General features: G+C 47.7%; 1 protein-coding gene across 3 annotated transcripts in view; it reads left to right on the forward strand.

Annotated features, from left to right (window-relative positions):
• PLAT (plasminogen activator, tissue) overlaps nucleotides 1-26690 on the forward strand; it is a 35464-nt gene that overhangs the window by 6707 nt on the left and 2067 nt on the right. The window contains exons 2-13 of one of the 3 annotated variants that reach the window (XM_011960645.1): nucleotides 11229-11326; nucleotides 13009-13051; nucleotides 15325-15462; nucleotides 16311-16421; nucleotides 16739-16913; nucleotides 18814-18905; nucleotides 21112-21283; nucleotides 21980-22065; nucleotides 23322-23517; nucleotides 23629-23765; nucleotides 23943-24083; nucleotides 24947-25113. In XM_011960645.1, the coding sequence (XP_011816035.1) occupies nucleotides 11255-11326; nucleotides 13009-13051; nucleotides 15325-15462; nucleotides 16311-16421; nucleotides 16739-16913; nucleotides 18814-18905; nucleotides 21112-21283; nucleotides 21980-22065; nucleotides 23322-23517; nucleotides 23629-23765; nucleotides 23943-24083; nucleotides 24947-25113 (1530 nt within the window). In that variant the 5' untranslated portion in view covers nucleotides 11229-11254. The remainder of the gene's footprint in view (nucleotides 1-11228; nucleotides 11327-13008; nucleotides 13052-15324; nucleotides 15463-16310; nucleotides 16422-16738; nucleotides 16914-18813; nucleotides 18906-21111; nucleotides 21284-21979; nucleotides 22066-23321; nucleotides 23518-23628; nucleotides 23766-23942; nucleotides 24084-24946; nucleotides 25114-26690) is intronic. The other 2 variants (XM_011960646.1, XM_011960647.1) reach the window with 2 other exon arrangements.

Genomic DNA, 26690 nt, shown 5'->3' on the forward strand with positions numbered 1-26690 from the left:
AGTGGCGCATGCCTGTAATCTCAGCTACTCAGGAGGCTGAGGCAGGTGAAATCGTTTGTACCCGGGAGGCAGAGGTTGCAGTGAGCTGAGATTGGGCCACTGCACTCCAGCCTGGAGGACAGAACGAGACTCCATCTCATTTTAGGAGCATCAGATAGCAATGGCTGCCCCTTGGGAGTAATCACAAGCTAATCACACTTGCTTTTTAAATTGTGTTGACATTTTGTTTCTTGTGCTTTCCCTCACCCCTCCCAATCCCTAAGAAAGAGTTCTGATTTTTCCCAAATGTGATCAGATTTGTAGTTAAGATCACAAGTCAAGCCTTTCAAACACTGAGTCAGAGGAAGAAACAAACCCTTCTGTCAGCGGACTCTGGGAAGGCTATAAAGGCCTACTAAACCCTGTGGAATAAGCATGAATTTTTGGCACAGTCTAAGGAGGTGGGGGTCTTTCCAGGTAGACAACAGAATGCAGTGCATAAGTACTGGTTGTATATGGATTTGTTTGGACTACCAACCAGACTGTGACTCCTCAGATGGCTAACACTATGTCTCAGTCATAACTGTACCCCCAGCACAGTGCCTAGCATACAGCAGGGAGTCCCACTGTTTAATGAATTGTAAGTCTGTTACTGGTAAAAATCCAATCTTAAGACTTTCTATCTCCTAGTAGGTACCCGAGAAACATTTTTTTCCTGAAGGATCAATTGTTTATTTTCATTCCTCACATATTCTCGAAAGGAACTAAAAGATAAGGCTTAGGAGAACAAACACTAAATTATCTCCTAGCACCTGAAGAAATGGTAAACAAGAGAACCAGTGTGAGGTTCTTTTGAACCTAACTAAACTATTATTTAATACCAGTTGGTGTTGTCTGTGACTAACGAAGCTGTACTCCAAAATCTGCCAGCCAAGGAGGGGCTGCTGAGAGACTCCCCATTCCCTTGTCCTTGTCCGATTCTCAACCTGCACTAGAAGCCTACCATTCCCTCATCCTCCACAGCCCCAAACACAGGCCACGGGGCCTAATTATAGCTGCCCATCACTGCTACAGCTGCTTTTTATCCATGAGGGAGACTTCAGTGCAGCATGATTTGCTGCCAAATGCATAAAAGCATTACCTTTAATAAAATCCCCAAGACATTTATGTGGACCAGATGAGGGCTAATTATATCTTTTTGGCTCTGATAGTTAAGAATTTTAACATATGGAGGGTATTAGAGATCATGTATTGTTGATTACATCTCTTTCATTTTATAGTCAGGAAAACTGAGATCTACAGTAGTTAACCCCTTGGCCAAGGTTACACAGTTCGTGGCTGATCTCCTGGGTCCTTAGCCAGGCTCCTTCTACATACCACGCTAGGGAAGAAAGTGCTGCTAGCTGGGACCTGGAACTGTGTAGCAAATGCAAACAGTTAATCCCCAAAGGAGGTAGCAAGCTCAATTCTCCGGTCAGGCTTTCCCCAAAGGCACTGCTTCATCCTCTGGGCTGATGACAACTATGGTGAATTTAATCATTTGCTACTGGCAGTCAATATAAGTGGTTTAGGCAGCATCTGATTTAATAAATCAAATAAAGAATGCAGGAAAACTTGATGGGATCATGAGATCTACTGAATAGGACCCAGAGAAACAACTATGGGCTCCAGCACAATACCAGAAAAAAGAAAATTCTGTCTTCTCTGGCACCTATCTCTGGCTTCCTGAAACAGTAAAACAGGACTGTTAAATATTTATTTGTCTATGTTTGTTTTATAAACCCCCTCCAAGGGTACTGATTGAATACAAGATAAATTAGGAAGAATGCTCTTCCTAAATTATCTTGTATTCAATCAGTACCCTTGGAGGGGGTATTATTTCACCTTCCTCACTGCAAATGCCAGCCATTCATATTTAATAAGCAATAAGAATGACAATGTTCTTAGTAAATGAGAATAGTTTAGAAATTGAAAGCAGATGTAAAAGGAACTGACCTAATGGCAAGTTTTAACCCCTTTAGAACATGATGACTAAATTCTGACTTTTCATGATAAAACATCCCAGTTCATAACAGGTTAAGTATCACCATGGGACATCAGAAACTGAAGAATTAAATTATTTTGGGCTAAAAAATGATGTGGAAGGGAAAGGTCCCAGGACCAACAGTAAGGTAATGCTTCTGTTTTGATGCTGAGATTTCTTCTGTGCTGCAGATTTTAAAACCTTTCAAATGGCTGTATTTTCTCCCAACTCTTCCTCTGTGCTGCCACATTTTGGTCCCAGGAAGGAGATACTTACAGAGACTGGACTGGTAACTGAAGTTTACCAAGAAACAGAAGGAAAGACTGCTCCAAATTAATTTTTTTTTTCTTTTTTTCCTCCCCTAGTTCGAGGAAAGAAGAAAACTAATTATTTAAGAGCAATGCAAAATGAAAGCCAAGGCCAAGGACTTACTTTCCCGGATCTGGCATCTGAGTGCACAGCAACCGCAGAGACTGAAAACTCCTCCGAATAGAATGAATGTTTGCCATCCCCATAAACACAACTTCACAGTTTGGGTAATACTCTGGAGAGAGTAACAATAAAGAGAACACAAATATGTTTAATTTAAAGCCCACAAGGCCAAATCTAAAAGCAAACTGGCTATAAAACAAACCCACTGCAGCTTCTGATTAATGAAACTGAAATGTTTTGAAATGCTTAAGTATTAGCCCAATCCTTTATAATAAGAGGAAAACATTGAATTTTAGCTATCTTTTCAAAAAAGGTGAAAACGGAAGGTTAGATTTGTAAAGAAGATACTGACATAAAATAAAAGCTATTATTTTTTTAAAAGAAAGGCCTACTTCGATCTCAGTCTGGCTTTACTTCTTGGGCCTTATCTAACTTGTGGCTTTGGAATCTCTTTGAAAGGAACTCAGCAGAACAATGCGTTCTCACATTCAAATTTCACCTTGGTACAGCTGCTTTCAATTTCCAGCTTAGACCACATCTGAACAAAGAGCCTGGTGCCTCTGCCTGTGCCAGAGGCACTGAGGGGGGTCCCTCCTTGGTGAAAGCTAGCATTCCAACAGTAATGGTGTTACAGCTCAGGACAGAGGTACCTTACTAGGGTTCTATATTTACTGCTTCAATTTTCACCCCAGGTTTTCTAAGGAAAGGCCCTTGAGGAGTTTGCTACAAGGCCAGTGATGAGCATACCCTCTGTCAAAGGCAACAAAAAGCTTTAGACGGCTGAGAAATTGAGCCCACTAAAGCAGCAGCTTCCAAACATGAACAGGCCTTATTATGGGGAAGATCTGCTTTCCTTATCACCTAAAAGTTGGCATAAGAAAGGAAGATTATGTGACTTCATTGCACCTCCTCCTCCATTTCTCCTCAGAAAAGAACATACAGTGTTAATCCAGAGAGAAGCTCTGGCACTCTCACAACAGGATGGATGAGGAATATAGCTTGCCACATATTTCAAATTGAGAACTAAGTCTCAGATGGGCAAGGGCTGCAGTCACAAGGAGAAAGGATGGGGAACAAAGCACCATACACCTCACCTGGGCATTCGCAGCCTCCTCCTTTGGCTCGGTTTGCCACAGCAGCTGCATAGGAGCGAGCATCCAAGATCAAAAGCTTCTGCGGTTGGATGGCTAAACTCTCTGCTCCTGAAGCGTTTGACAGAGAAGAATCTAGGGACATGGAGGGGGCACACTAAATGAGCCTGTCTCTCCTAGAACTGTGCAGAATTAGACCCACAAGCACATCTTATGGAAAGGCTCAATAAAATGAAATCCCCTAACCAAAACCCTGATACATAGGACTCTTCTCTTTAGTTTATTTTCTATGTTGCCTTCTTAGGAAAGATGAGAAGGATTTATTCTCCAAAACTGACTCCCAAGGTACACATGGGGTTCACACAGTCCAATCTCTTATACTTTTTTTTTTTTTTTTTTGAGATGGAGGCTCACGCTGTCACCCAGGCAGGAGCTCAGTGGCGCCATCTCAACTCACTGCAAGCTCCGACAGAGTGAAACTCCATCTAAAAAAAAAAAAAAAAAGAACGTTACAATTGGGTGTCACACAGACAGTGAGGAATAGGGGAAAGAGTGTTAGGTTTGGGGTAAGAGAACTGTGTCTCTTGGGCTTGAGTCCTGATGCCAACTCTCACAGGATGTGTCACCATACAGCACGACCCTTATACTTTTTTTTTTTTTTTTTTGAGACAGGGTCTCACTCTATCACCCAAACTGGAGTGCAGTGGTATGATCACAGCTCACTGCCCCCTCAAACACCCAGGCTAAGGCCATCCTCCCACCTCAGCCTCCCAAGTAGCTGGGACTACAGGCATGCACCACCATGCCCAACTAATTTTTTGTATTTTTTGTTGAGATGGGGTTTTGCCATGTTGCCCAGGCAGGTCTCAAACTCCTGGACGCAAATGATCCACCCTCCTCAGCCTCCCAAAGTGTTGGGATTGCAGACGTGAGCCACTGCTCTCAGCCCCTTATACTTTTTTGAAGTTCAGTTCTGCCGTCTGTAAAAACAAGGTAATAATATTGCCTCAAATGACTTAATGGATGTGAAAGCATTTTGTAAACTCTGTGCCTGGAAAGGTGGAAGCTACTCAAATACCTGTTGAGTGAGTAGCATTAATCCGTGTACATTTCTCAGGCAACAATAATGTTACTTTCATGTAAGGCCAGTAAAATGTGGGTAAAGTCATGTAACAATACAATGAAAGTTTCTGATCAGTATTTCCTAATTCCAGTGTGTTGAAATGTGGAGTTGGGCTGGATAATTGTCAAATCATTGAGTATTTAATTACCTTGTGGTGATGTTTGCTTTAGGGAGTGGAAGGAACACAAGGAACGAACCACTTCCATCGCGGAAGATGACACTCATTTAGATTCACTTTAGATTTCAGGGCTTGTTTAGATGCAGACTTTGTGGTTAACATTTTATTGTACTGACTGACTTAGTTTTCACCAGGTGGACCTTGTGTTTGCTTCAGAAGGATCTAAGTTTATTAGGACAGGGTTTCTTCTGTTTTGATTGTGGGAGGAGGCAGGATAGACTTCTATTTTCGTAGACCGGAAACCAACATTCCCCACTCCTCCAAATAACCAGGATTACTGGGCAGAGGGTGGGGCATCGAGGAGATGACAGCTGTACATGCCTGCTGTAGGTTTTTCTGAGTTTAATTCCATATAGCTTAGACACGGGCCATATGCCTACATTTGGAAGATGCTTTGGAGAAAATTCTGCTCTGATGGGTGGGGGACAGGGTGTGCCAGGAAAAGATTCTACTCTTTTGAAGATACGGGGTCTTGCTATGTTGCCTAGGCTGGTCTGGAACTCCTCACCTCAAGTGATCCTCCTGCCTCAGCCTCCTGAGTAGCTAGGACTACAGGTGCAAACCACCACCCCCAGCTCTGAGATGATTCTATTCTCTTCACCTTATTGGAATTGGCGAAATTAGATAAGAAACAGACTCTCTCTCTCTTCTCCCCTGGATATAAATGTTCTGTTAAGAGAGGAAAAATAACAATTTAGCCTATAGCAAATCACCTTTTCGAAAAGTTAAGAATTACTTATGTGATGGTAGTTTTTGAAAGTGGTTTTTATTTTGAGATCATGGCCTCTGTAATACGCAGGGCCTGGAGAAGTCGGATGAGAGCTACCAGGCTCAAAGCTCCTGTCCGGAACAAAGGGGTGCTTTTGTGGGAGCACGCCACCCTTTCCAAGGCTAGTTCCTCTCCCAGCATCACACTTCGGCTCTCGTCCTGCTCTAGAAACGTGCCTTTGCTGGTCCAAGGAATCCTGGTCGTTTCTTTTCTTAATTGTTGGCATCCATCTGGGCTATGGTGGTTGTGGCAGGGGTGGCAGTGGAGAGTGTGTTGTTTTAAATCCATGAGTCATTTTAGGGTATTGGTACTCTTGGAGACTGACTTTCTCTTGCTCAGGTTTTCAGAGAGACCTTTTGCAAAGCAACAATAACCTAAGAATCTCCTTGACCAAAGATAGGTGTAGCAAACTGCACATGGTGCAACATTTGATAATGGTATCAATTTACATTTGTCTTTCCCTTGCAATTTCCCTCCTCCTCTAGCTTGCTCATGTTTCTGCCTTCTTCTTGCTGGCAAGAGTACAGACTATAATTCTCCAGTTCACTAACATCTGGAGTGACTGCACTGTTTGCAATTTGATTGATTGACTACATGTGTACAGTTCCTGTATTGCAAGTCACTTTTCTATATAATCTTTTTTAAGATGAAGTCCTGCTGTGTCGCCCAGGCTGGAGTGCAGTAGCATGATCTTGGCTCACTCTGCCTCCCGGGTTCAAGCGATTCTCCTGCCTCAGCCTCCCGAGTGGCTGGGATTACAAGCATCTGCCACCATGCCCGGCTAATTTTTTTGTATTTTTAGGAGAGATGGGGTTTCACCATGTTGGCCAGGTTTGTTTTGAACCCCTGACCTCAAGAGATCCACCCGCCTCGGCCTCCCAAAGTGCTGGGATTACAGGCGTGAGCCACCGCATCTGGCCATACAATCTATTTTTTAAAACTATTTTTATATTAAAATAAATAGAGACAGAGTCTCACTGTGTTGCCCAGGCTGATCTCGAACTCCTGGGTTCAAGTGGTCCTCCCACCCTGGCCTCTCGAAGTGCTGGGGTTACAAGCATGAATCACCTCATGTGGCCTCACTTTCCTATATAATTGAAACAATAGATCTCTAGCGCCATTTGTAAGAGTTTCCCAGTTTATCCCACATGTGACACTCCCTATATCACATGTTCTCACAACAGAACAGAAACCACAGGATGTCAGCCCCAGAGACAACCTTGGAGCATCCAGCCCGCTTGGTTTTGCATTGCTGGCAGGAGCTTTTATGTCTCAAAATATAGATACTTTTTTGAAGGTCAGCACATTAATTTTTTTTCAGTCATTTTTATCTTATGTGAATAAGCTGATTAGTTCCTTTCCTAGGAGCTGGTTTTTATGGAGGGAAGATGGGGCTGGTAGAGGCAGATAGAAGGGGAAGTAATACGCAGGCGCTGAGACAGCACCCCACCGACTTTCCCCTGTCCCTCCTCTAGTTGGCCTCCTCCTTTCCAGGGGCTGTGCCCAATCCAGAATCAGTTATTCACTGGTGCCCATCGACCATCATTTCCCCATGTGGCCACCACAGAAATGAACACCACCTTTCTGGTTGGCATGATCATCAATTTCTCAGCCAAAATGGCACACATCCTTGGCTCTGGGAAACAGTACATCTCCCAGGAAAGGGAGCTTACAGCACAGTACCCCACTTCCTGGTTACCAGACTATTGTTCCTATTTTCCCCGGGAACAGTCATCATTCACAGGTTGTTCGGCAGGGCCCGGGAACAGAGTCACTCCAGTTGCTACAGCCAACAGACCAAACACGGCTTCCAGGCAGGAAGGTCAGAGCTGCTCTGCAGGACGCACATGCAGATTGGAAGCAGACAGGGCCGGCTGAGCACAGATATGCTGGCTGTGTCCTACACACACGTGCCTGCACACACATGCTTCAGATCCAGGCTGCACTCTATCAGCCAACCCATGGACTCTGTTTTTTCTAATTTGCACAGATTCTTTGTCAACCTGCCATGCCCTGAGACTGTTGAACTTCATCCAACAGAGAGGGAGTCTTTTGCAAATCTAAAAAAATCAACTTTGTGTGCTAGGGTGGCCTGACAGGGCTAGGTCTTGGGGTCTTGGGGACCAGTATTCCACCTCTCCTCTCATATAGTGATTCCGGATTCCAGTCCAGCAAAAGTCAGTCAACCTTGGGGCCTTCCTTTCTTTTATCCTTTCTTTTTTTACCCTTTTCTATCTTTCTGTGCGTCCCTTCCTACCCCCTTCCTTCCTTCTTCTCATTTGCCTTTTTTTTTTCTTCAGTTCTTTGATGATCCTGAGAAGCTACTAAATATAGTAAAAGGGAGATAACACATAACAAAATTAGAAGTCTTTCTATTTATAAAAATCAGCCTCTGAAGGCTTCTACCATCCCTTCCGCCAATATCTTCTCTCACCCGGGCCTCACCAGAGCACTCGTGGACCTCCCTTTGGTGAGGCCCAAAGTCCATCCCAGCCACGCCCTGCAGTCCCGAGTCTGAGTCCATGGTTCTAGCTTTCACTCTGCTCTGCATCCCGACACTGCCCCCAGACCTCGACGCCCACCTCTTCAGTGAAGGCAAAACAAGGACACATTTTTCCTCCCTCTCTTCTCTCTTTCTTGTTTTCAGACTGCACTGTTTTTCTGCTGGCCGGATGACTCATTTCTTTGTCATCTCTTACCCCACTCGGCCTTTCCAGCTGCTTGAATCGCCTCTGCGTGATGCAGACAGAGCTATCGCCCTGCTGGGGTGAGATTCACTTGCACTGAATCAGCTCAAGGTGCAGGAAGGTCCAGGGAGGCCAAGGAAGAGAAGAAACAAGTCTCCAACTCTCTCAGGAGCAAAGACAAAAATATGTTCCTGCTCTCTTATCTCTTATTCAGATTGTTCAGTTGCAAAAGGGTTGAATATGATGCAGCGGTGGTGTGTGTGGACCAGCCCTAGGTCATGCTCCTCCTCCATCTGGTCCCCCCACCCCTAATTATTCAGAAAGGGGGGTGTTCCCAGGCAATGCCAACGTGTCCATACTACACTCTTGACATTGCAGTTTCCCGGCATCTGGGATTGCATTCCGTTTAGGAGGACTTTGAGTTCTTGAAATAAAACAGTATCTTGGTGGGCATCTGAAAAAAACACCCAAACTGATATCCCAGGCTGGGGTGCAGGACCCTATCAAGAGGGCTGGGTGGTGTGGACAGCACAATGAAGAAGGTCAAGTTCCTTGTACTCACTTATTTGTTGTTTCATTCAGAAACAACAACCTCAGCTCCTGTGAGGTGGGAGCTCTCACCATCCTTGGGTCTTACTTAAGAGTAAGGAGTTGGGTAACCTAGAAATACATAACATCAGGGAGAAATGGGGAGGGAGTTTCACATGAGCTATTTTTACAAGATTAAGTAATGGGATAAAATTAAAAAGGGGAATTTAAGAGGAATTTTGGGAAGTTCTGAGAAACAGGACATTTGAGGAAAGCTGAGAAAGAGAAGATCTGGAGTAAGTCTCCGTGATGAGAAGATTCCACCCCACACTTCTGTTTTGGGTGGCCTTGGCTTCTGACCCGCACTCCTGTTTTGGGTGGCCTCGGCTCCTGACTCCCTTTCCTCTGAAACTGCCTGGAGCCAGGGAGTAGCACAGCTGCTTCCTCCCAGGGAGAAAGGGATCCCCGAAGAGCGCACTGCAGGGAGACCTCGGGCACTGCGGCCAAAGGCTGGAGACGGCACTTCTCTTCCCTCGTGATGGGATAGGTGCAGGGAGGCTGGGAGGGTGCCAGGCTCATGAGCCTCCCTCTGGGCCATGTTTTCCCATTGGAATCACTGTACCCAGAGCCTCCTGCAGGCTTCCCTCGCCACCTCCCTACACCCATCTGCCTGACACAGCAGCCCAGGGAGAATTCGTCAGGCACGAAATGTAGTGAGGCCAGGAGGGTGATCAGCACCTCCCACGGGGGAGCTCTTTTCAAAGTAATGATCAAAGATCCAGAGCCGGACCCAGGCAAGGAGGTAAGGCCTGGAAGCCCCTGTGCATGCCTCCATGCCCTTAGGACGCTCGGGGAAGCGGGAGGGTGGGACCTAAAGTTGTTGTGACCAAAGGGAAATGAGTCAGGAAAAGAAATGCCATGCTTCAATTTTTGTGGATGAAGGAGGGAGCAGGCTGCCAGACCACAAAATAACACCCGACCGACTAACCTACTTTGAGCTGCCGAGGGCAGGATCACAGGGGAGAGGCAGATGGAAACTGGGGCTCTGGGGTCCAGGAAGATCTGAGTCTTCCGACCAAACACCAGATGCCTCCCCTCCTTCCTGCAAATATGCACGTTGCCAGATCATTGCAGTCTACGGAAAAGGAGACAGATGTTCGGCAGAGTGGTGGGGAGGGGTGGAGGTTGGGCTGGGGGCCTCTGCTTTGTGGGGAGACCCTCAGGCAGGGGAGTAGGCTCCATCCCGCATGGAGGAACCTGGGCAGTCTAAGGCAGGCTGGCTGTATGATGTGCTGGCAATAAAATCCCAACGGCTTCCGCTGCAGAAGTCCAGGAGGACATGACTGCGGCTCCATCTAGTCAGGCCCAGGACAGGAATGCCCTTCCAGGAAACCAAGCCAGAGTGCTGTGGTCTCTGGGCTGCCAAGAAGTCTCAGAAATGGTCTAGCCCTTCAGCCCACAGAAATCTCTGGGCAAAATTATCTCCCAGTATTGACAGATGAATGGATAAACAAAATGTGTTCTATCCCACAGAAGAGTATTATTCAACCTTAAAAATGAAGGAAAAATGCTGGGCGCGGTGGCTCAAGCCTGATCCCAGCACTTTGGAAGGCTGAGGAAGGAGGATCATTTGAGCCTAGGAGCTCGAGACTAGCCTGGACAACATTGAGAAACCTTGTCTCTACACACATACACACACACACACACTCTCTCTCTCTCTCTCTCTCTCTCTCTCTCTCTCTCTCTCTCTCAGCCAGGCACGGTGGCATATGCCTGAAGTCCCAGCTCTTTGGGAAGCTGAAGCAGGAGGATCTCTTGAGCCTGGTGGGTCAAGGCTGCAGTGAACCGTGTTCGTGCCACTGCACTCCAGTCTGGATGACAGAGCGAGACCCTGTCTCAGAAAAAAGAAAGAAAGAAAAAAAAAAAAAAGGACATGCTACAGCATGGATACATCTTGAAGACATTTGCAAAGTGAAATAAACCAGTCACAAAAGAAGAAACACTGTCTGATTCCAATTCAACGATGTATGTAGAGCAGTCAGATTCCTACAGACAGAAAGTAGCAGGGTGGCTGCTAGGGGGAAATGGGGAATCGGGAGTTATTCTTTAGTGGCTATGGAGCTTCAGTTAGGGGTGATGGAGAAGTTCTGGAGATCGGTGGTCACAATGTGACATGCTTAATTCCACTGAACTGTGCACTTAACATTGTTAAGGTGGTAAATTTTGTGTTACGTATATTTTACAACAATATAAAATACGTAGTTTCTAGAATCCTCTTCTAGATGTATGTCTGGCATTTCTCCCGCGGGGCTGGCGCTGGAGGAAGCCAGCCAGGACAACGTTGCGACTTCTCCTCCTCTGTTGCCATCATGGACTTCTCGCACCACGTGATCAAGCTCTTTTTTTCTCTTCTTCCAGAATTTAAGGGACGCTGTGAAGCAATCATGAATGCAATGAAGAGAGGGCTCTGCTGTGTGCTGCTGCTGTGTGGAGCAGTCTTTGCTTCGCCCAGCCAGGTGGGTGTCCAGGATCCCTATGTCCCACCCCTCGAGGCTGCGATGCTTCCGGAGGCTCCAGGAGTCTGCGTCCATCCGGGCCACAGGGGTGGGAATGCTGTCAGGGAGCAGAGAGGCACAGGGACCAAGGGCTGCATCACTGCAGAGCACACAGCACACACTCCCTTCTGTAGAGCAGACTCTGTATTTGGGGGCCCAGTGCAGAGCCCCGGCACTTATTTTGACCTGAGTAAGCAGTTAATTCCACTCCCTGCCTGTGACTGCCTTTTTTTGCCGCTCTTTTTAAAGAATGTATTCGAATTAATCCATAAAATACAGTTGTCCCTCATATCTGCGGGGTATTTGTTCCAGGACCCCCAAGGATACCAAAATCCAGGGATACACAAGTTCCTCATATAAAATGGTGCAGAGTTTACATATCCTACACACACCCTCCTGTGTACTTTAAATCATCTGTAAATTACTTATAATACCTAGTACAATGTTAATGCTATGTAAATAGTTGTTATAATGTATTTTTTAATTTGTGTTATCTTTATTGTTGTATTATTGATATATTTTTTGGAGACAGGGTCTCACTCTGTCACCCAGGCTGGAGTGCAACGGCACAATCATAGCTCATGCAGCATCAAAGTCCTAGGCTTAAGCCTTGGCCTCCCAAAGCTCTGGGGTTACAGGTGGGAGCCACAAGCCCAGCTTATATTATCATTTTTAATTTTTCAAATATTTTACGTCTGTTTTGGTTGAATCCACAGACATGGAACCTGCAGATATACAAGGTGGACTGTATTTATAAAAGACAATGCAGGGCAAGGCACAGTGGCTCACACCTGTAATCCCAGCACTTTGGGAGGCCGAGGTGGGAGGATCACTTGAGCCCAGGAGTTTGAGACCAGCCTGAGCAATATAGTGAGACCCTGTCTCTACAAAAAATTTAAAAATTAGCCAGGTGTGTAGTGGTATGCACTTGTGGTCCCAGCTACTCGAGAGGCTGAGGCGGGAGGATCGCTTAAGCCCAGCAGGTTGAGATCTCGGTAAGCTATGATTGCGCTAATGCACTCTAGCCTGGGTGACAAACTGAGATCCTGTCTCAAAAAAAAAAAAAAGGCAATGCAAGTGCCATGAGCCACAGCAGAGGCGAGCTGCCCTCATGGTGTCTACTATCTAGCTGAGATGGAAGTGCTACACACACTCTCTGAAAATGCCTAGCAATAAAGGGCCTCATGGAAGTCCAAACTAGCCACACCTCTCCCCTAGAGTGGGGAGAGCCCAGGTGACTGTGTGGAGTAGACAGGCAGCTGCAACTCCACTGCCCAATATGGTGGCCACTGACCATGTGTAGTGCTTTAAATTTAAAAGAATTAAAGTTAAAAATTGTTTCTTAGTCCCACTGGCCACATTCAAAGCACTCGGTGGCCCTGTATCGCTTCTGTGGTGGACAGCACAGACAGAAAACATTTCCACCATGCAGAAAGCTCTTCTGGACAGTGCCAGTCAGAAAGGAGAGGAAAAATTGGACTAGAAGGCAGGAGATGGACTTTCACTTGGGCCAGTTACCTGAGGGGGGTCTCTGAGCAGGGGCATCTGGCCAGCAGGTTCATGTGGGCTTCTGGGTTGGCCACCTTTACTCTTAGTACACCTGGCATGTGCTGATCCTTCCTCCACCTCTGGTTTCTTGGCAGGAAATCCACACCCGATTCAGAAGAGGAGCCAGATCTTACCAAGGTCGGGTGAAGCTGAGGGGTACATGGGGTCGTGGGGGTGGGAGGCAGGGCAGGGTGCAGGGTGTGTCAGGCCCTATGAGGCCTTCTTCCACCTGCCACCTGCCTACGGTGTGACAGTGCCATTGCAGCATGATTCCACAGAGATGCCTGTGTCGGCACCATTCTCCCATCAGCTGCAGCCACGGGGTGGGTTCTGACTCTGAGGGGAGCAGAAACAGGTGTCCCCCGAGGAGCCAGGCTGTCAGGGATCACAACCTGGTAGGGGGTGGGGGCAGCCACTAGCCCAAGGTCCTGGTTATACAGATCAGAAGGCAGAGCTCAGGAGAGAGCAAGCGGCTTACCCAGGACCACACAGCTGCCAGCAGCAGGGTGAGGGCAGTCACGGCGGAGGCCAGCCCCATGCTCTGGGTCTCATTCTAGGCTGTGATCCCACCACAGGGCGCCAGCGGCTTTGGTAACAACATCCCTGAGTATCCATTTCCCTCTGGTGATCTAACCGGGATGTCCCAACCAGAATGTCCCACCCAGGCAACCCCCAGACATGGTGGGGTCTTTAAGTCCACGTCTAGAGCTGACTCTAGAAGGCCGAGGAATGCGAGGCCCAGCTTCAGGTCCAAAACTACCAACCTAGGCCCTCAATTTCCCTCCTTCACGACCCAGTTCCTTTGAGTCTGGAAGACTCCGCAATACCCTTTGTAAAGGTGTTAAAAAGGGAGTGAGTCACACCTCGACTCTTAATGCCTTCACTGTTGGATGGCCTCCTGCTTCCTATGAGGGTATCCTGGCATCAGCAACCTCAAAAGCAGCAAGGGTCTGACTTAGAGTGGGCACATGCTACTTCTTTAATTAACTGAAAGTAAAGTTGTTGTTTTTTAAGTTGGCATTCTGACTTGAAAACAGAAAGATGGCATGAGAATATTAATGGGAGTACTTCAACTATTTTCAGTATGCCAAAAATACTTGGAGAAGTAGCACATTTTCTGCAAAAACTAAAATGTCAATTTTCTTTGGGGCCAAAAATGCATCATTTCTGTGTGGTAATACTTATGTGGATCAAAAACTCTGGTAGACAGTTATGCATATATATATTTGTTGATTAATTACAATGAGAAAAAGTCCAGGTGCAATGGCTCACATCTGTAACTCCAGCACTTTGGGAGGCTGATCCAGGAGGATGGCTGGAGCCCAGGAGTTCAAGACCAGCCTGGGCAACATAGTGAGACACTCCCCCCGCTGCCTCTCCCACCCCACCCCGCCTCTACAAAAAATTTTAAAAATTAGCTGGGTTTGGTGGTGTGCACTTGTACTCACAGCTACTTGGGAGGTTGATGCAGGAGGATTGCTTGAGCCTGGGAGGCAGAGGTTGCAGTGAGCCAAGATAGCACTGCTGCACTCCAGCCTGGGTAACAGAGACCCTAAAAAAAGGAAAAAAAGAAAAAGAAAAGAAAAAAATTAGGCTGGGTGCGGTGGCTCACGCCTGTAATCCCAGCACTTTGGGAGGCTGAGGCAGGCAGATTACTTCAGATCAGGAGTTCAAGACCAGCCTGACCAATATGGTGAAACCCCATCTCTACCAAAAATACAAAAATTAGCCGGGCATGGTGGCGAGCACCTGTAATCCCAGCTACTCAGGAGGCTGAGGCAGGAGAATCATTTGAACCCGGGAGGTGGAGGTTGCAGTGAGCCAAGATCGTGCCACTGCACTGCAGCCTGGGCGACAGAATGAGACTTTGTCACTAAATAAATAGATAAATAAATAAATACATCATATGAGAAAGTACTCAATGGCACTCAGAAAAGAAATGTAAATTTATTTTATTTTATTTTGAGATGGAGTCTTGCTTTGTCGCCCAGGCTGGAGTGCAGTGGTGCAATCTCGACTCACTGCAACCTCCACTTCCTGCGTTCAAGCGATTCTCCTGCCTCAGCCTCCTGAGTAGCTGGGATTACAGGCACCTGCCACCATGCCTGGCTAATTTTTGTATTTTTAGTAGAGACAAGGTTTCACCACGTTGGCCAGGCTGGTCTCCGAACTCCTGACCTCAAGTGATCCGCCCACCTCAGCCTCCCAAAGTGCTGGGATTTCAGGCGTGAGCCACTGTGTCCGGCCAGTATTCGTTATCTTGTTGTCTTCCAGTTGTGTCTCTTCAATAAGGGAGTATGCAAAGGAGTCTATAGAAAGCAAGTGAGGGAGTTTTCTCAGTAGGTCCAAGGGTGGTGAGTCATTTCATCTTGAGTCATACTCTAATGAGGCTGGCCTGTCTTTTCTCATAGTGATCTGCAGAGATGAGGAAACGCAGATGATATACCAGCAACATCAGTCATGGCTGCGCCCCGTGCTCAGAAGCAACCGGGTGGAATACTGCTGGTGCAACAGTGGCAGGGCACAGTGCCACTCAGTGCCTGTCAAAAGTACGTACTGAGGCTGCGAGGTGGTGCATGCCTGTGATCCCAGCACTTTAGGAGGCCAAAGTGGGAGGATCACTGGAGCTCAGGAGTTAAAGACCAGTCTGGGCAACATAGCAAGTCCCCTCTCTCTACAAAAAATAAAATTAGCCAGACCTGGTATGTAGTCCCAACTACTTGGGAGGCTGAGGTAAAAGGATCACTTAAGCCCAGGAGTTGGAGGCTGCAGTAATCTATGATTGCACCACTGCACTTCAGCCTCAGTGACAGGGCAAGCCCCCATCTCTAAAACAAAACAACACAACACAACACAAACAAAAACAAAAACACAGAAAAGCCCAGTACAAATCGACTTTAAGCTGAGGCTTTGAGTTCAGGGGTCCAGCCTCATGAGCCCTGTCTTTCAGGGCTCAAGGGAGCAAGACCAAGTGACCTTGGGCAAATGCCCAATTGCCTCAGTTTCCTCAGCTGTAAAGAGGCAGGAATAACAGTACACACTTCATGGTTTTCTGTGAGGATTAAATTAGCTAATTTTTGTAGACTGTACAACAGTGCCTGGCACGTAGAGCACATTCTTAATATTTTAACTCACATCATCCTTGGAGCTGCTTTGAAAGTACAGGGGACCCTTGAACAACACTTGTCTGACCCGCAGGGTCCACTTATGCATGGATTTTTTTCAACTAAAGGCAGGATGAAAACAGTATTTGTAGGATGCGGAACAGTATTTGTAGTGTGTTCCACACTGCGGGACTTGAGTGTGTGTGGATTGTGGTAGACAGGCCTCCTGGAACCATGGCGTGAGCACACAGAGGGAGGCTGTCATTAGGGGCTTCCTTGTTTATACTCAACAGGTTGCAGCGAGCCAAGGTGTTTCAATGGCGGCACCTGCCAGCAGGCCCTGTACTTCTCAGATTTCGTGTGCCAGTGCCCTGAAGGATTTGCTGGGAAGCACTGTGAAATAGGTGAGTAGGTGGGAGCATGTGAGAGGAGCTGAAATCCCACCACCCCAGTTCTCCCCCACAGGAAGGAAAGGCAGGGTGCGGGTGGGGGCCAGGGACAGCAAAGGCGCTTCTGCCATGGGTCGGGAAGCACAGTGCCAGGCTGCGGGCAGAGCCCAGGTGTGAACCTGGATCCAGGCTGGCACCCTCGCCGCCCAGCCTATGGCTTCCCAACCAGCCTGCGTCAGGCCTGGGGGATGACAGGGCAGAGAGGGGAGCCTCCTGAGGGCTGAATGAAAGGGGATTCCCATGTGAGGCATCTGTGCCCTGCTCTCCATCAGATACCAGGGCCACATGCTACGAGGACCAGGGCATCAGCTACAGGGGCACGTGGAGCATAGCAGAGAGCGGCGCCGAGTGTACCAACTGGAACAGCAGCGCGCTGGCCCAGAAGCCCTACACCGGGCGGAGGCCTGACGCCATCAGGCTGGGCTTGGGGAACCACAACTACTGCAGGTGAGGGCATGTCCCCAAGGAGGGTTTCCCCCTGTGAGAAGCTGCTACTGGGGAAAGATTCTGTCAGATCTGTCAGGGTTCTCCCAAGAAACATAACCAATACAGGATGGATGGATGGATGGATGGATGGATGGATGGATGGATGGACAGACGGACAGATGATAAATAGATGATAGATGGATAGATGATAGATGATAGACAGATGATAGGTGATACATTGATAGATAACAGACGATTGATAGATGATAGATTAGATAGATGATAGATACATAGATGATAGATAGTAGATGTAAGATGATAGATGATAGATAGATGATAGACAGATAGATGATAGAGAGATAGGAGAGAGAGAAAGAGAGAGAGAGTGTGTGTGAACCCAAAGTATCTGAGACAGGTCTCAATCAATTTAGAAAGTTGATTTTGCCAAGGTTAAGGACACCCCTGTGACACAGCCTCAGGAGGTCCTGAGGACATGTGCCCAAGGTGGTCAGGGCACAGCTTGCCTTTAGACATTTTAGGGAGTCATGAGACATCAATCAGCATGTGTGAGATGTACATCCGTTTGGTCTGGAAATGTGGGATAACTCAAAGCAAGGGCTTCCAGGCCATAGGTAGATAAGAGACAAAAGGCTGTATTCTGAGTCCTTGATCAGTTTTTCACTGAACACACAATTGAGTCTGGCTCAGTTGATCTGCATTTTTACATAAACAATAGGGCAGAGGAAGTAATCAGATATGCATTTGTCTCAGGTAAGCAGAGGGATGACTTTCTGTCCTGCACCTGGGAAGATCAGCTATCCGTTGACAATGCCAAGGTGAAAGTCAACAGAACTGTTTTAGGGTAAAGATCTTCAGGCCCACAAGGAATTTCCTTGTAGGGAATTAAAAAAAAAAAAAAAAAAAAAAACCTTTGCAACTACCTTATTGAGGAATAAAATGAGGGGCAGGTTAGCCATAGTTCCTGGCTTGACATTTCCCTTGGCTCACTGACGTTGGGGTCCCCAGATTTGTTTTCCTTTCACACCAGATAGAAAGACATTTATGTTAAGGAACTGGCTGACAGGATCGTGGGGGCTGGCAAGTCTGAAACATGTAGGTAAGCCAGGCTGGAAATGCAGGCAGGAGCTGAGGCTGCTGTCTTCAGGCAGAATTTCTTATTTAGGAAACCTCATATTTGCTCTTAAGGCCTTTCAGTAATTGGAGGAGGCACAACTACATTATCTAGGACAATTTCCTTTTCTAAAGTCAGCCGGCTTGTAGGTATTAACCACATCTATAAAACACTTTCACAACTCCTAGATGAATGTTTGATTAACTGACTGGGTGCCACAGCCTGGCCAAGTTGACACATAAGACTATTCCAGTCCATGCCTTGTCAACTTGGCACCTACATGCAACTCCTTAAACCATACTTCACCACCAAGTAAACACAGGAACGAAATCATACTCCTGCCTAACATGATACAACTACCAGTGTACAACCAAAAATGCACTCCTGGCTGGGCTCAGTGGCTCATGCCTGTAATCCCAGCACTTTGGGAGGCCGAGGCAGGTGGATCACCTGAGGTCAGGAGTTCAAGACCAGCCTGGCCAACACGGTGAAACCCCGTCTCTACTAAAAATACAAAAATTAGCCAGGCATGGTGGTGGGCGCCTGTAATCCCAGGTACTCAGGAAGCTGAGGCTGGAGAAATGCCCAAACCCAGGAAGCAGAGGTTGTGGTGAGCGGAGATGCGCTGCTGCACTCCAGCCTGGGAGAAAGAGCGAGACTCTGTCTCCAAAAAAAAAAAAAAAAAAAAAGCACTCCCCGTTCCTCCAGAAAAGGATACCAAACCTTGGATCCTAGATGAGAGGCTTCACCTTTGACCTACCCTGGCCCTTCCCTTGGCTGATTTTTCAGAAACCCAGACCAAGACTCAAAGCCCTGGTGCTATGTCTTTAAGGCGGGGAAGTACAGTTCGGAGTTCTGCAGCACCCCCGCCTGCTCTGAGGGTAAGTGGCAACCACCCCACCTTTCCCTGAGTGTCCCTGGGGGAGGAGAGTCTGGGAGGACAGGCCGACAGCCCTCCTGCACCTGAGGGGAGAAAGGGGGAGGCCAGGAGTGAATCATTTTGGTTGCAGAGGGAAGAAAGACAGGACTTAGGTCTGTGCCCGGGCTTGGCCTCTGACTGGCTATTTGTCTGACCTGGAGCTGATCTCCTCACACTCTGACCCTCAGTTTCCTCCACTATGGAGGACAGGATGGGGCTGAATCAGTGGTTTTCAGTCCTTTTGAGAATGAATGGAGATTCTCCCTTTTTTGATTAATGGGTGAATGGGCCTTTCTCTCTCTTTTGCTCCCTCTCAAACCTTTTAATGCAAAAACAAACAAAAAAACCAAACTTCCAAAATTGAACAAAGAAAATATTAAGTTACAAGGCCAGGCACAGTGGCTTATGCCTGTAATCCCAGCACTTTGGAAGGTTGAGGCGGGTGGATAACCTGAGGTCAGGAGTTTGAGACCAGCCTGGCCAACATGATGAAACTGTGTCCCTACTAAAAATACAAAAATTAGCTAGGTGTGGTGGCAGGCACCTGTAGTCTCAGCTACTCAGGAGGCTGAGGCAGGAGAATTGCTTGAACCTGGGAGGTGGAGGTTGCAGTGAGCCAAGATGATGTCACTGTACTCCAACCTGGGTGATGGAATAAAAAAACTGTTTCAAAAAAACAAAAGAGAAAGAAAAAAATCCTAAGTTACAGAAAGGTACTATGAATTCAGTGGTGCTTTTACAAATCATTACATTATTTATCACAGCACTATGAAAGATATTTTTTTAAGTTCTAAATATTTTTAGGGTAGGCACAGTGGCTCATGTCTATAATCCCAGCACTTTGGGAGGCTGAGGCAGGAGAACTGCTTGAACCCAGGAGTTTGAGACCAGCCTGGGCAACAAAGTGAGACTCCATCTCTACAAAAAATACAAAAATTAGTAAGGTGTAGTGGCACATGCCGATGGTCCCAGCTGCTTGGGAGCCTGAGGTGGGAGGTTCGCTTGAGCCCGGGAGATTGAGGCCGTGGTTAGCAATGATTGTGCCACTGCACTCCAGCCTGGGTGACAGTGGGATCCTGTCTCAAAATAAATACATAAATATGTGTGTGTGTGTGTGTGTGTATATATATAACACACATATATTAAATTTGTACATGATATATATAAACACGCATCAGCTATGTGCATTCAGCACCCAGGTCCACGGGTGATGCCTGTGACTCTGCAGACTTTATGGTCACTCTAAAGCATCCTCCCCATCCCCCATGATCTGGTCTAAATGAGGACTTGCAGATCTAGATAATCTTGAAAATCCCTTCCATTTATGGTATTTATGTATAGAAGTATGCTTTGTCAGTTTCAGGTGGGGAGAAAAAAATGGAAAAATGGGGTAAATAGATGAAAACAGGCAGCACTCTACGGCTCATCCCCTCCTCCTTCCTAAGCTCATCATCAGATCCACAGGACACTGGCAGACACAGTCTGAGAAACAACCCCCACCCCAGCCCTACTGAAGCACCTTGGTTCACCGCAGCCTGTTAAGTATACACAAGGAAACCCCTACCAGCTTTCAAAGCAGCTCCAGAAACAGTCCCCACTCATGGAACGCAGCAGCCTTCCTGCTGAACCTGAAGATGCCCCCAGTCTCTCTCTGAACACAGCAATCTAGGGAGCCACTTCCAGTGGAGATGAAACCGCCTTGCCATCTCTAAGTAAAAGGACTTAGAGGGGGAAAAAGAAGGGGAAAAAGGCTCAGGCCGGGCACGGTGGCTCACACCTATAATCCTAGCACTTTTGGGAGGCTGAGGCAGGCAGATCACCTGAGGTCAGGAGTTCAAGACCAGCCTGACCAACACAGTGAAACCCCATCTCAACTAAAAATACAAAATTAGCCTAGCATGGTGGCACATGCCTGTAACCCCACCTACTTGGGAGGCTGAGTTAGGCGAATCGCTTGAACCCAGGAGGTGGCAGTTGCAGTGAGCCGAGATCGTGCATTACACTCCAGCCTGGGCAACAAAAGGGGAAGTGTGAGGTGTTACACTCTTCTCAGTGCCAGGCTAGTGGCCTCCAGCTTCCCCGGCCGGCAGCTCTTCTTCAAGCCCCAGCCCTGACTTGCGTGCTTCAGAATTTGTTTTTGTTTCAGTTTGAGAGTTCTTTTCTTCTAGGAAACAGTGACTGCTACTTTGGGAATGGGTTAGCCTACCGTGGCACCCACAGCCTCACCGCATCGGGTGCCTCCTGCCTCCCGTGGAATTCCATGATCCTGATAGGCAAGGTTTACACAGCACAGAACCCCAATGCCCAGGCACTGGGCCTGGGCAAACATAATTACTGCCGGTAGGTAGCACAGGGGCGGGGGGTTCAGGTTTTGGCAGAACGTGGGATTAGGGTGTGAGATGGGAGAAGATTCAATGCCTCAAGTTACATGACAGACCCAGTGGGTGGGAAACACCCATGGATACTATCTAGTCCAACGTCTTCACTTGCTAGAATAACACTTATTGTGAAAAGGAAGGTCTGCCAGTTTTCCAACCCAAATCCCAAGTTAAGGGTCCTGGCCTGTAACCATTTAGTCCTCAGTTGTTCTCATGACATCTTTATTCCAACGATTTGGAAGAGTTCCATAACAGGACAGCTCACACAGTTCTGCCCAACAACCCTATGAAATTAGAACACTACATTACTGATTGCATAACGAAGTTAAAGAGAAGTTCTCCTAGGGTGGGGCTGTGCCACAAAGTCAAGATGAACTCGGTGTCTTCCCTCCCAGCTCAGTGGTTTTCATCGGTTTATTGAGTCTCCTACTCTTACATGGCCTGTGATGTGACTGAAAAATGGGATTGAAAACCTTAAACTCCTGGCCTGGTCTTGTGGTGTACGCCTGTAATCCCAGCACTTTGGGAAGTTGAGGCAGGAGGATTACTTGAGCCCACGAGTTCAAGACTAACCTGGGCAACACGGCAAGACCCCATCTCTACAAAAATTAAAAAATAAGAAGATAAAAAGGAAACGTTAAATTCCCTTATCATTTAGGAATCCTGATGGGGACGCCAAGCCCTGGTGCCACGTGCTGAAGAACCGCAGGCTGACATGGGAGTACTGTGATGTGCCCTCCTGCTGTAAGGACTGGGCCCCGGCCACCTCCCTGCACCTGGTCTCCCTTCTTCACCATCTCCTCGCCACTTTCTAGGCCTCCATGGCTGTCTGGTGCAGATAGTGTGCCTACCAGACTTCCAGGCTGGGTGGGGAGGGGGCTTCCATTACTGAAGCCATGGTGGGTGGACAGGTGTCCATGTTCCATGCATGGGGGTAGTGGGGAGGGGTGAGAAGAAAGAAAAGAACACAGCAACCTCTCTGAGAAGTCAGTAGGCTCTACCCCACTCTCTCTAGACGCCTCTATTGGTGATGCTGAGAGTAATGGGGAATGAGGAGGAGGCCTCGCATGCATGGCTCCTTAGATAATAAAGTGCCTTCACCACATTCTTCCAATAGAGTGGTGGAGGTGGTCTTCCCACCTCCAGTTTACTGAGTAGGAAGCAGTCTCCCAGACGCCAGGTGGCCTGCCCAAGCTCGCTGGGTCCTGGGAGGTAAAGCCAGGGCCTGCCTTCACGCCCTCTGACCCCAAGGCATGTACTTCCACTGTGAGCTCTCCCGCGTTTCCTGCTGACCTAGTTCACACGGGGAGCTGGCTCACGACGTGGGTGAGAAATAGGAGATTCAAGTTGGTGCATATTGCTAAAAAATGAAACTTTAGTTTGGAAATGGCTGGAGAGTAGGTTATTAATCAGCTCCTGTGAACACACAGATCAGCCAGAATGTTCCCTAAGGAACACAAGTCTAATTGGGATGATGAGACACAGACCACCAGCTAACTCACACCCAAGGGCATTAGTATGAGTCCTCAGTGGTCCGTGTCCCTAAGCTCCCCAGAGCTGAGCAGGTGGGGATGTCAGGAAAGCTTTGCGAGGAGGCAGGATTGTACATGGGCCTTGAAGCATGGGTAAGGTTGGGCAGATGGAAAAGAAATGAGCAGACATTCCTCAGAAGGAAGCTGCAATCCTTTATTTCTTAGGCCAGGAAATGGCTGTAGGAAAACATTAGAAGAAATGAAGGATGGTAGATCCCCAGTTTTGGAGTCAAACATACTTGGGAACTAATCCGGGTGCCACTGCAACCTTGGGCAAAAAAAAGGAGTCTCTGCCTCCTGAAACTCATTGCTGTGAGAACTAAAGAGAATGTATGGACAACACTTGGCATGCTGATCCCACCAAGTGAAAGTTGTGGTTTTACAGCCACGCAGATGGCCCCCTCTCTCTAACTACACACATGCAGGAGGCCTGTGGGTCTGACAGCTTCCTCATCCTTTCCTCTGCAGCCACCTGCGGCCTGAGACAGTACAGCCAGCCTCAGTTTCGCATTAAAGGAGGGCTCTTCGCCGACATCGCCTCCCACCCCTGGCAGGCTGCCATCTTTGCCAAGCACAGGAGGTCGCCGGGAGAGCGGTTCCTGTGCGGGGGCATACTCATCAGCTCCTGCTGGATTCTCTCCGCCGCCCACTGCTTCCAGGAGAGGTAGGGGCTCAGAAACCTAGCTGGTTTTTCCACCCTCTAAGGCCTAGAAACCAAGCCCTTTAGGGGAAATCCCACAGCAAAAATAGCATTCTAAGGCTGTTTCTCCACCAGGTTTCCGCCTCACCACCTGACGGTGATCTTGGGCAGAACATACCGGGTGGTCCCTGGTGAAGAAGAGCAGAAGTTTGAAGTAGAAAAATACATTGTCCATAAGGAATTCGATGATGACACTTATGACAATGACATTGGTAAGAGCTCGTCATTCCCGGCTCCAGTTCACACTCAGATCACACAACACACCCACATGCACTCACCTGTGTTTACACGCATGGGCCTCCTCCTCCAGCCCCTGTCCCTCCTGCATGTTCCTCCCCTCCCAGGGATGTGGCCCTCACGCTGGCTCACTCCTCCTTTCTCTCTCCCAGCGCTACTGCAGCTGAAATCAGATTTGTCCCACTGTGCACAGGAGAGCAGCGTGGTCCGCACTGTGTGCCTCCCGCCGGCGGACCTGCAGCTGCCGGACTGGACTGAGTGTGAGCTCTCCGGCTACGGCAAGCATGAGGCCTGTAAGTGGAAGGATGTCTCGGCCCCATCCTGTCTGCAGGACAGCAGGGGAGGCTGCGGTCCACCAGAGGAAAATGGGGTCAGGAGAGTGAGGTTCCAGCCCAGGTCAGGCACTGATGCCAGTCCCCTGTCTCCCTGTGCCGTGGGGGTCTGTCTCTGCTGTCCCTGCCTCACAGGGACACTGCAGGCCAGGAAAGAACACAACAGCATGAAGACCTCAAAGTGCTGCAGGTGTTGGGAAGGTTCTGAGGAGGAAGTGGAGTACAGTTGCTAAGCGTGTGGGTTCTGGGAAGCTGGAGTTGCATAGACCTGATTTCAAATCCCACTTGCTGAACTATGTGACCGTGGACATGGACTTTTATTTTGAACTGCTCCCAGCCTCAGTTTCCTCATTGGTAAAGTGGAGACAGAACTATCTCCCTAATTAGATTAGGAGGGTTAAATGAGATACTATTGAACGAATGGTTGTCAGCTGGGGTGATTTTGTCCCCCAGGAAACGTTTGGCGAGGTCTGGAGACATTTTTGGTTGTTACAGTTCAGGGTGAGGGTTAACACCAGCCTTCAGTGAGTGCAGCCAGGGATGCTGCACACTGCAGGGCTCAGGACTGTCCCCGTCCCCCTCAACAGGGACCTGCCTGGTCTGAAGCATCAGCAGTGCCACTAGGGAGAGGCTGGGGGTTCAGTCCCGGAATCCTGCTGTTTTTGTGGGTCAAAACGATAAAATACCAGCAGTGTCATAGGATTCGACCTAATATATGTTGAATCTAGATCAATGTTAGCTATTATTGGAAAATTTGGCTTTCTCTTTCTAAAAGGTTTATAAATAACTTTCCCTAAAACCACATGACGGTTCTCCCCTTTCAGTGTCTCCTTTCTATTCGGAGCGGCTGAAGGAGGCTCATGTCAGACTGTACCCATCCAGCCGCTGCACATCACAATATTTACTTAACAGAACAGTCACCGACAACATGCTGTGTGCTGGAGACACTCGGAGCGGCGGGCCCCAGGCGAACCTGCACGATGCCTGCCAGGTAAACAGGAGTGGCACGCCCATGCTGGGCACAACCCAGGGGAAAATACCCCTGGGACAACAGGTTCTTCACCAAGGAAAAAAGTTATCACCAGTGTGGAGTGATTTCCTCTTAGCGATACCCCTGGGGATTCTAGATGAGGGCCTCAGAGAATAAAGCAACTGGAGGAAGATCAAAGTCCCCTAAACCTAAGAACTTTAAACTGCACGAAATTCCCCCAGGATCTGCACGAGAAACTCCACCTGTACAGGATTTCCTTTCAGTCCAGGCAATTGATTGACTGTTGAAGTGATGGAGAGAGCCACACAATTAAGAAATGTTTGCCATGGCCTGGTGTGGTGGCTCACGCCTGTAATCCCAGCACTTTGGGAGGCTAAGGCGGGCGGATCACCTGAGGTCAGCAGTTCGAGACCAGCCTGACCAACATGGAGAAACCCCATCTCTAATAAAAATACAAAATTAGCCTGGCGTGGTGGCACATGCCTGTAATCCCAGCTACTCGAGAGGCTGAGGCAGGAGAATCGCTTGAATCCAGGAGGCAGAGGTTGCAGTGAGCCGAGATCGCGCCATTGCACTCCAGCCTGGGCAACAAGAGCGAAACTTGGTCTCAAAAAAAAAAAAAGAAAGAAGTGTTTGCCTCTGTTGGTGCTAGAGAATTGGAGTCTGCTTTGTAGAAGGAGAAGGTAGAAAGGCAACTTACTGGGAAGCAGGATCTCGATGATGTGATAAAGAAGTTTTCAAAACTCACATTCAGCCCTAATACCCTGGGAAAGCACACTATTTGGAGTCCTTCGTGTGAGCATCCTTATCAGAATTAGTACTTATATTTCATGATTAGCCAGATACTGGGGTGCGGGAGGACAGGCCAGCCTGCTGGTATTAAGACCTACACATAGCCAAGGAATTGATCTTCCTCAGACATTTCAGTGTCTGCAGTGTGCCAAGCTCTCCTTTAGGGGCTGGGAGTAGAAGAGATATAAAGAGAAGTGAGGCCAGGCTCTGGCACTGAAGGATGTGTGGGCTTTGTTTTTGCAAGGCAGTCATATCAGCGGTTTCCCCTCTGATTCCCTGACGGTACTTAGTTTCTTTTTGAATGGTTACTTCAGAAACCTTAGCTGTACCACCCAGCTTACACTCCAAAAACAAAAAGGTTGTACCAAAGTGAAACCATTATCTATCTGCATGCTTAAAAGCAAAACCAAATCATTTTAATTCAATATAAGAACAGCTAACAATTACCAAGAGTTTTACTAGATGTCTTCCATTGCTTTTCACGCATTTTTCTACTGAATGCCATAACCACCCTATGGTTAGTATTAATATTATCTCTATGGTACAGATAAGAAAACCATAGTTAGTCTAAGGCCACTTTAGTAGGTGGTAGAGCCAAGCCAGGGTTTTTGAGGCCTGACACGTTTGAGTAATTAACTCTACTTTACCAGAATAGATACAGCCTAATCCTCCAGAGGACCAAGATAACTGAGATACAGTTTTCCCACTCTTCAGTAAGTCTCCACTTAACAGCATGCCTGGAAAAAACAGGTTCTTAGAAACTGCAACTGTAAGTGAAATGACAT

This window comes from Colobus angolensis, unplaced genomic scaffold (assembly GCF_000951035.1).
Source record: "Colobus angolensis palliatus isolate OR3802 unplaced genomic scaffold, Cang.pa_1.0 Scaffold52, whole genome shotgun sequence".
NCBI lineage: Eukaryota > Metazoa > Chordata > Mammalia > Primates > Cercopithecidae > Colobus > Colobus angolensis.